The sequence below is a fragment of the Pongo pygmaeus genome, chromosome 11 (assembly GCF_028885625.2).
Source record: "Pongo pygmaeus isolate AG05252 chromosome 11, NHGRI_mPonPyg2-v2.0_pri, whole genome shotgun sequence".
Lineage (NCBI taxonomy): Eukaryota > Metazoa > Chordata > Mammalia > Primates > Hominidae > Pongo > Pongo pygmaeus.
In genome coordinates this window covers 90,986,473-90,999,445 of record NC_072384.2, presented here as the reverse complement: position 1 = coordinate 90,999,445, position 12,973 = coordinate 90,986,473, and the positions used below count along the sequence as shown (strand labels likewise).

General features: G+C 42.5%; 1 protein-coding gene across 2 annotated transcripts in view; it reads left to right on the top strand.

The window, feature by feature from the left end:
- Positions 1-1,711: 1,711 nt before the first annotated feature.
- The window catches only part of STAT1 (signal transducer and activator of transcription 1), a 45,564-nt gene continuing 34,302 nt past the window's right edge, over positions 1,712-12,973 (top strand). The window contains exons 1-5 of one of the 2 annotated variants that reach the window (XM_054478709.2): positions 1,712-1,987; positions 2,326-2,479; positions 6,044-6,172; positions 6,922-7,066; positions 8,391-8,489. In XM_054478709.2, the coding sequence (XP_054334684.1) occupies positions 6,045-6,172; positions 6,922-7,066; positions 8,391-8,489 (372 nt within the window). In that variant the 5' untranslated portion in view covers positions 1,712-1,987; positions 2,326-2,479; position 6,044. The remainder of the gene's footprint in view (positions 1,988-2,325; positions 2,480-6,043; positions 6,173-6,921; positions 7,067-8,390; positions 8,490-12,973) is intronic. The other variant, XM_054478708.2, reaches the window with a different exon arrangement.

The window sequence follows — 12,973 nt, the reverse complement described above, 5'->3', positions numbered from 1 at the left end:
TCCATTAAACCTCTTTATTTTGTAAATTGCCCAGTCTCAGGTCTTTATTAGCAGCGTTAAAAACGGATTAATACAGCTTTTTTCAGAGAACAGTAAAACATTGTCTTGGTCCTTGGGTGAGTAAGAGCAGAAGGGACCCTTCTGGTGCCATGGCATCTCTTTGCAGAGAAGTCTAGTTTCACTGCTAATTTGCTTTGTGAGGGTGCATGTGTGACAAAAAGAACAAACAGATATGCAAAGAAAAAAAAAACTCATACACACACATATAGGCATATCCATGGGAAATTATTCAGATCCTTCTCCTACGCCAAAGTGTCTAATTATTCAAGGCTTGACTCAAATCCCATCTACTTGAAGGAACTAATTGATTTTATGAGCATATAGTCCAAGAAGATTTAGTTTGTCTGGCTTCAGCAATGCCAACCTGGAGAAGTGACATTTAAGCTGAGATTTTTAAACTAAGATCCAAAAGATGAGTTAGCCAGCAAAGAGTTGGGTGAAGCAGATGTTGGCTCAAGGGGTTTTCCAAATAGTCGCTGGTGAGAAGTCCCTGAGTTTGAGGAGTGTGGTTTATTTGAAGAACTAAATGCTGAAGTAAGCAAAGCAGAGTGTCACATTATGGGGTTGGAGAAAGAGATCGGGAAACCAGGGCTTTACAGTATGTATTAAGAAACTGAATTTTATAAGAGCAAAGAAAAGCCACGGAAGGATTTTCAGGTTGGCAAATGACATGATCTGCTTTTCAATTAAAAAAAAAAACAAAAAAACACTAAAACTCTTGTATGGAGAATGGATTAAAAGGGAGATAAGGGCTGAAGTGAGGCGGCCATTCGGGAACCTACTGCAGGAGGAGGCAACAGAAGAGATGGAGCAGAGTAAATGAGACTTGGGAAATATTTAGGGGAAGAATCAATAAGATTTGAGGATCAGGTGTTGCGAGGTGAGGGAGAAGGTAATGTCAACGATGAATCCTAGGTATCTGACATGTGCCATTTCTAGAAAAAGAGCAGGTTTGAGGAGAAAGATGAGTTTGGTTCTGAACATAGTTTGTAGAGCTCACTGCACATACAAGTGGAGAGGCAAGTGGGGGTTGCAGGTGTGAAGCCCAGAGGAGAGGTGTGGACGGGATAAGCATTTAGGACTCCTCCATCTAGAAGGAAATTGAAGCTGTGGGTGAGGTCACCACAGCACAGCGTTTAGGAGAAGACCAGGTAAAGAAGCTGACGAATGTCTGGACCCTGACAACCTTAACATATAATGGTTTGATAGTGGAGGTGGAGGCAATGTAGAAAGAATGCCAAAGAGGCAGGAAGAAGCAAGGAGGATGTATTATCATTATGACCAAGGAAGAAACGTGTTTCAAGAACAAAGGCGTCAACTGTGCCCCATGCTTCCGAGCTGTCAAGTGAGAAAAACGGAAAAGCGTTCCCTGGGTTTAGCAACACGGAGGTCTGTTGCTAAAGGGAGCTTCTAGAATGACGACGTCGCCAAATCTGTCCTCTGCCTGGATTCTCGGCGATGAAGCTAATACAGAGACCTCCAAGTTTGGGCTTCTGCAAACATAGCACGTCCTTCTGGTCGTTCTCTAAGATATGTAAACAGAACGCCAGTTCCCAGCGTGGCAAAACGGGACTGGGCTGCAGCTCACCCACCCGGCGGCCCCCGCCGGAAGCCGGAGGAAACACCCAGCGTGTGGGCGGAGCAGCGGCCCGCAGAGGGAGGCGGTGGCGCCCCCGGAACAGCCGCGTCTAATTGGCTGAGCGCGGAGCCGCCCGGTGATTGGTGGGGGCAGAAGGGGGTCGGGCGCCGGCGCTGCCTTTTCTCGGGCCGGGTAGTTTCGCTTTCCTGCGCAGAGTGTGCGGAGGGGCTCGGCTGCACCGGGGGATCGCGCCTGGCAGACCCCAGACCAAGCAGAGGCGACCCGGCGCGCCCGGGAGAGGCTGCACCGCCGCGCCCCCGCCTAGCCCTTCCGGATCCTGCGCGCAGAGTGAGTGGCCGTGAGGTTCCGGGTGCCGAGGGTGGGACGCGCAGGGACAGAGTCCTCGGGCCGTGCAGTTGACGCCGGGCGAGGACTGGCCATCTGTGCTGACCCGCGAATAGTTATCCCAGAGAAAGAACGCGTCCCGAGTATTCCAAGTGCGAGCAGTGCCACCTGTTCTCGGAGATGGCACTGCTCAGCACGATTGTCCTTGCCAGTCGTGCTCTGGCAGTGAAGAGGACTTGTGAAATACAGTTTTCCTCTAGAAGACACTGCACCTTCCCATTTACCCTCACTTTCTCCCGTTTCCACCCCTTTCCATCAGTCACGTTTTCTTCTTTTCGCAGAAAGTTTCATTTGCTGTATGCCATCCTCGAGAGCTGTCTAGGTTAACGTTCGCACTCTGTGTATATAACCTGGACAGTCTTGGCACCTAACGTGCTGTGCGTAGCTGCTCCTTTGGTTGAATCCCCAGGCCCTTGTTGGGGCACAAGGTGGCAGGTCAGTAAATGTTCATGGAATCAGATGAATGAGTACATGACTTCGGAATCTTAATTATGTTTCAGTGTTTAAAGATGGAAGGGCTTAATGTCTTCCTAGAGTTTAAAAGTGATGTTTAGTTTTTGCAGACCCCCCACCCCCAAAATAATATAGTCTTAAAAAAATTTCTGGCCAGTACTGAAGAGTTCTGGGGTAGGTATGCAGAGGTGTGGTTGATTGTGCTTCGAATGTTGTTTGTATAGATAAGGAGTTATTTTTATAGAACAGAAATAGGACTTGAGCCTCCAGCACCGTCCATTGTGCAACCATTGCTTAATGAGGATGCTGGACTCACACTTGTGAGATCATAATATGGTTTGCTTTTTACTTTCTAATTCCATCTGAAATGTACACAATTTCAATTCAACAAACTGTTTTGAGCACATAGTTTATGCAGGGCACTGTCCAAGGTCCATAAGATGTTAAAAAGCAAAATATCCCACTACTCCACCCCCTCCCCACCCACCTTCCCCCGCCGGGGGCTCTGGAGGCATCACAGAGCTTTACAAGGAAAACTGGAACCGGTGCTCTAATAGAGGTACAGAATTCAGTGAGACACAAGTCAAAGCTTAATTGTGAGTAAGTCTCAGACAACTTTATGAAAGAAGGGGCTTTTGTACATAGCTTTGAATGCTGTAGGATTTAGAGACGCAAAAATTTGTGGAGAGGCTGTTTCCAAGGGCGAGTAGCTGGAGCAAAGCAGAAATGTTGGGCACAGTTGAAAAACAGTAAATGATTTGGTGACTGGGTTGCTTTGTTGATGGGTGAAGATGGGGTGGGGTGGAAATCCACCTAGGAATGGACAAATCATAGGATTTTTGCACAGGAGATTGATGTGGTCCAATCTGTGGGCAGCAGAGGCTGGATTGGGAAGGTAGAATGTTGGAGACAGGAAGGCAGCAGGTCTTGGGATGGAGTGGAAGGAATCAACCCTAAATCTGGGATTTGAGCTCGGTGATTGGGAGATGGCCATGCCACTCCCTGAGTTGGTAACAGGTTTTGTGAGTAGATGAGACTGACTCCAGATTTGTGAACATGAGCTTATTTATTCATTGTTTTTTTTTAGAGACAGAGTCTCTGTCGCCCAGGCTGGAGTACAGTGGCGCGATCTCAGCTCACTGCAACCTCCGCCTCCTGGGTTCAAGCAATTCCCCTGCCTCAGCCTCCCGAGTAGTTGGGACTACAGGTGCACGCCGCCATGCCTGGCTAATTTTTTTTTTGTATTTTAGTAAAGACAAGGTTTCACCACGTTGCCCAGGCTGGTCTTGAACTCCTGAGCTCAGGCAATCCGCCCACCTTGGCCTCCCAAAGTGCTGGGATTACAGGCGTGAACCACCTGGCCAGCCCAAACATGAGCTTATTAATTCACCTCTTCTGTGCCAGGTGCTACATATGTACTAGCTCAACCAGCCTTAAGAACCAACTGTGGCAGGGTGGGGAAGCTCACGCCTGTAATCCCAGCACTTTGGGAGGCTGAGGTGGAAGGATTGCCTGAGGTCGGGTGTTTGAGACCAGCCTCAGAAACATAACGAGAAGCTGTCTCTACAGAAAATTTAAAAATTAGCCAGGTGTCTTGGCTCATGTTTATTGTATTCGTCTGTTCTCATGCTGCTATAAAGAACTGCCCGAGACTAGGTAATTTATAAAGAGAAGAGGTTTAATTGACTCACAGTTCTGCATGGCAGAAGGCATCTCTTCACGCGGCAGCAGGAGAAAGAATGGATGCAAGCAGGGGAAATGCCAGTGGCTTATAAAACCATCAGATGTCATGAGGCTCACTCATTATCACGAGAACAGCATGGGGGAAACTGCCCCCACGATTCAGTTACCTCCACTGGTCCCGCCCTTAACACGTGGGAATTATGTTACAATTCGAGGTAAGATTTGGGTGAGGACATAGAGCCAAACCATATCACTTGCAGTCTGAGCTCCTTGGGAAGCTGAGGTGGGAGGATTGCTCTAGTCCAGGGGTTGGAGGCTGCAGTGAACTGCGCTCCACTGCCACTGCGCTCCAGCCTGGATGACAGAGCAAGTTCCTGTCTACTAAACACACACACACACACACACACACACACACACACACACACACACACACACACACACACACACACACCTTGTTGATACACACACACACACACACACACACACACACACACACACACACACACACACACACACACACACCTTGTTGATAGGGGAGTAAGTTACCTGGGTTCACTTGGCTAATAAGAGGCGTTGCAGCTCCCATTGGCTGACGGTCCAGCATATCTGCTTTAGGTACATCCTTATTAGTTACCAAGCAGGGAGGGAGAGAGCCACAGCTGGGCTTGGGTCCATTTCTACTGGTATATATGATGATAACTAGCTTTATAGTCCAGACATGTCCTCACACTCCTTTGGAAGGACATTTGTGGAGGAGGCGTGACTTCATGCCTGCGTACATGTGCTCGGCTACAAGTATGCATACACACTCTTCCATGCCCTACTTGAAAATCCAGACCCCTTCCCCAGACGTCTGGCAGGACAAGATTCACTTGTGTCCGCTCTGCGTATTGCCAGCTGTGTGCTGATATGAATTCTAAGTTACATGATGGTCACGGGAGACTCTCCGTTTTCCTAATGAATTTTAGGACTTGCTTATATCAAGTTTTTGTTGTGATTTTTAATCTTTAGGATCACTGTATAAAAATGGACTTAACAGTTATCCAAAAAGCTAAGTGTTACTTTATCCTTTTAAATTACATTTAATGATGTTTTAATCTTTAAAAATCATTACTTCTTTATGCGAGATTTATTGTTTGTAGTAGGCAAAGAAGAAAATATATCTTTTTAAATGTGTATAAGAAAAATAATGAATTTTACCATAAGAATCATAAATATAAAATAGAAGTTTGAAAATATTTGAGTTAAATTACAAATGTACTGTGATTTGTAGGAGAGCAATTTTGGGAGAGTCTTGTGATTTGTCTTAAAGCAAGTCTGATGAAAATAATGTTTTTCATGTATTTATTTGATAAAATCACAAACTCATTTTAAAGGCGTATTTATTGGATACCTACTATGTGGTTGACATTTTTCTGGGAATACACCAGTGCACAGAATCCTCCACCAACATCCATCCCTTCAAGTGGTAAAAACAGACAATAATCAAAATAAAATATGTGGTAGGTCAGATGGTGGTGTAAGTACTATGAAGAAAAATAAACCAGGGAAAAGAGAGAGCATGTTTCCAGGGTGGGAGGTGGTTGCAGTTTAAATAAGGAGGCCAGAGAAGGCTGCCCTGATATGTTGACAATAAGCAAAGACATGAAGATGTGTTTCGTGGAGGAGAAAAAAAGTTGATCCCCAAACTCAATTAAAAACAGGCTTTAGACTATAAATGCCATTTAAATAAAATATTCCTGGGACAAACTATGTTCTGGATTAAGCAAGATATTTAAGAGTACAACCTGATGCTAGGAAGGCTTTCTTTGGAGCTATGGTTTCCGTATACATAGAAAGAATGTATATTCTTTTTCCGTATAGGATGTCTCAGTGGTACGAACTTCAGCAGCTTGACTCAAAATTCCTGGAGCAGGTTCACCAGCTTTATGATGACAGTTTTCCCATGGAAATCAGACAATACCTGGCACAGTGGTTAGAAAAGCAAGACTGGTAAGGAAAATTCACTAGACAGAAGAAGAAGTTTACACCTTAAAAATACTGGTTGATTAAGTGAATTGGGGCCATGTTTACTGGAAGATGAATTCCATCAATGGCCACTGGAATTATTTGTTGTAGAAAAGTTTGTTGATTTAAAAAATGACGTGTGTCTCAACAAAGTTAAGTATATTAGTCATTAAGCACTTTTATGTAGTTTTGTCAAATTTAATTTATGATAGATACTCCTAAATGCTTTGGACAAGTTAGAGAATACTGACACCAATTATTTTCCAACTTAGGATCCAGACTATAGAAAGAAGTAATTTAAAAGAAATAAAACCAAATTAATGGTTAAACATTGATTAGAAATATGAAGAAGGTAGTAAAATCAAGGGCGTTTTTTTAACTGATAGGTGTTCTACTTTAAAATTTATTATTTGCTGATTTAAAAGCATCCTGAAAGTATTTGACATAGAAAGTGAAGGGTCCCCTGTTGACTTTTCCCCCTCCAGAGATAGTCACCATGAACACTGTCATGCACAATCTTTTAGAGTTCTAGAATTTTTCGTGCTAATTGCACATAAGAGAAATACCACATAAACTGCTGCTAAAAGCAGTATCAGTTTCAAAAGAAGAAAGTAAACCTAAGAAAATACTTACATTATTTTAAATAATTTCAATAAGGAAACCAACATTTGTTTTGTCTGTTTTACATAGACATTTAGTTCTAGAATGAAATGTGTAAATGTTAAATCTCCTAGGGAGCACGCTGCCAATGATGTTTCATTTGCCACCATCCGTTTTCATGACCTCCTATCACAGCTGGATGATCAATATAGTCGCTTTTCTTTGGAGAATAACTTCTTGCTACAGCATAACATAAGGAAAAGCAAGCGTAATCTTCAGGTATGACCTGGTTTTCGTATTTTAGTTGAAATGTTCTCATGTTTATGGAAGGCGGTTTTCTTCATTCAGCAAATACAATTGAGCACACACTTATTGGTATTTAGAGAAGTAATAGAGACTAACTCCATTATGTTATTTACAGCATCAGTAAATATAGCATAAGTAAAATAAGATATCAATTTATTTTATAAACACAGAAGGAATTTTTAGGGTTAAGTGTATATTTGGGTTAAGTGTATCACCTCTTAGGTGTCAGTAATCCTGAGAAAAATGTGATGCTATAATCTTGTTTTACTAAAAATTGTCAATATTTAAACCAAAGAAAAGGGGCTACATTTTAAGAGCAGTGATCTATAGTGATACATTAAAGCTCCAGGGAACATTAGTGGTTAGGTTCAGGTCGTTGCTATGCAAATGAGGAATAAAACCAGAAAGGTTTGACTTTCACCTAAGGAAGTCAGGTGACTTCAGGAACTAGACTCCACCTTGCCTTGCTTCTGGTGGAGTTGGCCTCTCCTGGAAGAGAAAGTCAAAAGAAAGATCCAGACATGAGAGAACATGCCACAGAGTTTTAGGGGTTCTTCAAGTGTACTCCCAGCGTGCCCTTGGCGTGGCTATCATATTTATGTCCTGTAATAACAGAACTTTTCTGTTTTAATGGAGGTGAAAGTTATCATTTTCTTCTTTCATACAATACAACTGAACTTTTCAGCTTAGGTAATTGGAAGTTTTTTTTTTTTTCCTTTGTGAATGTATTTATGATTTTATATACCAGTGAGTGGGGAAATCAAATTAACTTTACAGAAATTTGCTCTCATACAGACCTTGCATGAATGTACCTGTATAAAGAGCCATTATTGCTATTGCTAGTGTTTTGCAAACTAGCTTTGACAATGGCAACAGAAAACCCTAGATGAATATCTTTGGTCTAGTTCAAAGCTTAGACCAACAGATGCATTCATTGAGGAATGTCATGTATAGTTTTTATATCATTTGCATTGTCTTGGGATCCTAACAGAAGATAATTGGCCTTCAGAAATATGGAAAGATATTAAAGTAAAAATATTATATGAACCATATGTGAAAATACTTGTTTTTAAATCAAACAGTACTTTAGGTACCTGCACTTAGAAAGTTAAAGCATTTTTTGTCATAATTCGTGAAAGAAATATTTTGATTTTAACAAACATAGCTTATATAGAATTTAATAGATGAGAGATGAGGTTTCCCAGAGAATATAAACAAATTAATGTCAACTTACAATACACAATAATGTAAACATTCTGCATTTTAATTTATTTTTGTTCTAACCACTCAAATCTAGGATAATTTTCAGGAAGACCCAATCCAGATGTCTATGATCATTTACAGCTGTCTGAAGGAAGAAAGGAAAATTCTGGAAAACGCCCAGAGATTTAATCAGGTACTTTTTTCTCATTGAACACAAAAATTATAATAAAATAAAAATGTATTCATTCATCAAATACTATTGGGGCCCATGTCAAAGCAATGATGAATATCTCTCTAATTTTATAGCTCCAAGAAGTGGGAGAATCAGATTTAGAGATTTTATAGAACCAGGCTTTAAGAAAGATCCTAATCTAATGGAATTAAGTTCTAACGAGGAGAGAGAACATATAAACAAGATACTTCTGGGTAGCATAAAGTGCTGAGAAGATAACATGCTGAATTCATGGAGTGGCTGGGAGTGGGGTTGTTCCTTTAGATCAGGGTCAGGAAAGGCCTCTGAGTTGCTGGCACAGGAATGGAAGCAGGCAGATAGAGGATAGCTACCTTGCAGCTGTCCAAGGTAGAGGCAGTGGAAGCTTGCGCTCAGTAGAATCAGTGGAGGTAGGAAGAGGTGGACACACTCAGGTTATGCTTTGGATGTGGTACCAATATACAAGGATCCTTATATTGAAGGATATATATATATATCCTGCAATCCAAGGATTGCAGGAGTGAGAGCAGAAAGTCAAGGATGGCTCTACAGCAGCTACTAGAACCCCTTGAAAACTGATAATACTGTTCACGTAGCTGGAAAGGCAAGGAGGAGGCAGGGGCAGGAGTTTTGTAGGACACAATAGGTTTGTGGAGAGAAGAGGAGGCTGAAGGGAAAATCAAGGGCTTTGTTTTGAGCAAGATCAAGATACCTATTAAATATTCAAGACATCAAACAGTAAATGAGTCAGAGTTGTACTAGTATCAAGATTTTTGATCATTGTTTTATTACTCCTAATACAAACCTTCCTAGTTGTCAGGGTTCAGCAGAGTTTTGAAGTTGCTATGGCATTTAGTATTCCTTTCTTGAGCACTGGGGTGGTGACAACAAGCCAACAGGCAGGCAGTGTGAAGCCACCATGTTATGGATTGTTCTGGAGGAGCCCATTCCTATATGGATGCCAGAGGACACAGTATGCATCCCGTGTGCATTTCGCCAACAAATAACTACCGAAGTGAACTGTGCGACAGTGGAGAGGGAGAGAGTTTAGGTGTGGTGGAGGATGCCATTCTCCACACACTGCCTGAGCATTTGTCCCAGTCCTTGTAATCTTGTCACTTCCGTAGGCGTATAGTTCCCATCCTCCTGTCACACTGATAGCATCTTGCTGAACTGAGCATGTAAAGATACATATTGCTTATTCTAAACTCAAGCTGGCTAGCTCATCTGGTACCCAGCCTAGGGAACAAAGGTGTATATCAACGTTGGAGGAGAAGCTGGCCAGGTTGTCTCCTCTGGAAGAGGTGTGCCTGTCTCTAACCTGGCATATACCTGAGAGATTTTCAGCCGGCAATTTTGATTATATGGGGCTTCCATCCTAAAAGCAGTATGCGTGGGCCTCCTCTGTATTTCTAATAGACTTGAAAGGACAGCCAGGAGCAAAGATGGGCAGAAGGACAACCTATTTCCCCCAGCTGCAAGCATGTCCTCCTCACATTTGTCCCCTTGGCCCAGAGTTGGCATTGGCAGCAGAGTAGGTGACCTCTGCTCTCCCACATGAACCCCATCCCCTGGCTTTGGATCTTGAAGGTTTACCAGCTTTTGAGCTCCCTCCCCATTAAAAATGTGGGTAATCTGGGGATTGTTTTGAGCCTCTCAGAGGACACCTGAGTCCGTGAACACCTTTACAAAGCCTTCTTAGGGTGTGAGGGAAGTTTCTGGGTATCTGGGGATGTCAGGGAAAGGGAAAAGTCACAATAGGTGCCTCCTTTCCAAAGTTATCTAGCCAACTATTGGCTAGGTAGGTCAGAAACATTTCCTCACCATTTCCCCCCTTGTTGAAATAACTTTATTTTATTAATACAGTCATGCATCACTTGATGACACAGATACATTCTGAGAAATGCACCACTAGGTGATTGCGTTTTTGTGCGAACATTATAGAGTGCATTTACACAAACCCAGGTGGTATAACCTACTATACACCTACACTATATGGTAAAGCCTATTGCTCCTAGGCTACAAACCCGTACAATATGAAGTTGTACTGAACGCTTTGGGCAATTGTAACACAATGTTATTTGTGTATCTAAACATAGAAAAGGTACAGTACAGATAGTGTGTAAAAGATAAAAGATGGTATCCCCATATAGGGCAGCTCCATTCTAATCTTATGGGGCCACTGTCATATACGCGGTCCATCATTGACTGAACCATTGTTATGTAGTACATGACTGTGTATATTCTATTCATGCTAAAGTAAATGTGTATGGAATGATGTGATGTCTGGTATTTGCTTCAAATAATCCCATTTGGGGACTAGAAAAGTAAGGAGAATAGGGATGAAACAAGGGTGTCCATGAATGCTAATTGTTGAAACTGTGTGATAGGTACATGGGGATTCAACAGATTCAACAAGTTAAAAACATGCAAAATTCCAAGTCAGTTCAGATCATTTAGAGACCACAGAATTCTGTAGACATGCTGAGATGGGAAATTATTGTTCCCGTTATTTTTTGTTTTAATATAAGAGCTTTTAGAAAATACATTTAAGAGAATATTATGCTATACACACTCTAGTAGACTATAAATGTTTCGTGTGCTGTCTTACAGCACACTAAGTTTTTTTCTTTCTTTTTTTCTTTGTGGTGAAAAAGCTCATTGCATGTCTGGACAAGAATTTAGGTCCATAGGGTCTGAAGGGATGGGGAGAATTTCTTTCAGGTGGGAGGGAAAGACATGAGGTGGATTCTAAGCTTCCTTTTCTGTTCCATCTTTGTGTTCTTAAGGACTAATGGTTACCATATGCTGAGTGCTTATCATGTTTCAGGCCCTGTGCTAAGCACTTTATAAACATTATTTCATTTGAGTAAATACTTTCAAAACTATCATTGAAGTTAGGTATTCTTGTACCCATTTTAAAGATGAGAAAACTAAGGTTTAGAGGTTAGGTACTTCGCTCAGGGCCACAGAGCTAATGAGAAGTAGGTTTGGAATTTAAACCCAGTATTGTCCAACTCTAAAACTAGTTCACTGGAGAAGTCACTCTTCAGTTTTCTAATCTGTGGGATGGGATATGAGGGCTTTCTGGCTGGAACCTCTCACACCCGTGGAGTGCCTATTCCCTTACTTGGACAACTGCTCATTCCATTGAAAAGGACCCCCTTCCTGAGTAGAAGACTTTTCTTTGGTCTGGGGTCTGGAGTAACCAAGTTCCCATCCAAACAAGGTCTCTAGAGGTACAGTAGTGAAACGAGAAAGTAAGAGTCAATGACAGCTGAAGTCCCTTCCAACTTCAGTGTTTGACATTCCCGTGGTTTCAGTACTCCTGGTTTCTTAGAAAGTTAAAAAGTTAAGGACTCACTGTGAAAGTGGTGTCAGTACTAAAGTGTGCAGGAGCAGCCAAGCATCTGCTTAGCAGATGGGGACAGGGTGGAGGGAAGCAGGGAGGGATGAGAGGAAGGGGTAAGAGAACACCAAGGGTTTGAGTGACTTGGAGGGACTGCTGCCCAAGTTGGAAGCAGGAGGTTTCTTAGGCCTGCCACAGTCACCAGGTTTTTCCACCAAGCATCTCCCAGCAAGTCAGTAGAAAGGGGATGTAGAAGCTGGGGATGTAGCTGCTCTCTTACAGTCATTGTTTATATCCCTGTTCTCTAAACCGAGCCTTGGTCATTTGGGAGGAGGCCTGGGAAGTCAGAATTCTCCAGTGGCCTGGTCCCTCTCTCTAGGTGTAGTGTCCCAGCTGTTACAAAGCCCACAGGACATGGTGCCCACATCCTGCTGGCTTAGAAGTTGTATTAGTCTGTTCTTGCATGGCTATAAAGAAATACCTGAGATTGGGTAATTTATAAGAAAAGAGGTTTAATTGACTTACGGTTCTGCAGGCTGTACAGGAAGCATGGTGCTGGCATCTGCTCAGTTTCTGGGGAGGCCTCAGGAAACTTACAGTCATAGCAGAAGGTGAAGGGGGAGCACACATATCACATGGCCAGAGCAGGAGGAAGCAGGGGAGAGGTGCTCCACACTTAACCAGATCTCGTGAGAACTCATGATCACAAGGATAGTACCAAGAGGATGGTGCTAAACTATTCATGAGAAACCATCCCCATGATCCAATCACCTTCCACCAGGCCCCACTTCCAACACTGGGGATTCCAATTCATGAGATTTGGGTGGGGACACAGATCCAAACCATATCAGAATTAGACAACAGCAAAGATTTCCCTGCGCAGGCAGAAAGCTGTATGGAACTGCTCAGAGTGACAACTTATTCTGACTGCCCAGAGAAACCCCTTTTGTCACTTAGTGATATGTGGCACCTTGGACTTACAGAGTATACCAATAACATTCATGTATTTCTAATACACACTTTACAGCTGATACAATTCACATGCTTTGAACTTCTGCTATTGGAAAATATATAACATGAAGGGAAACTTCCTATGAAGAGAGAATAACTTTGATGA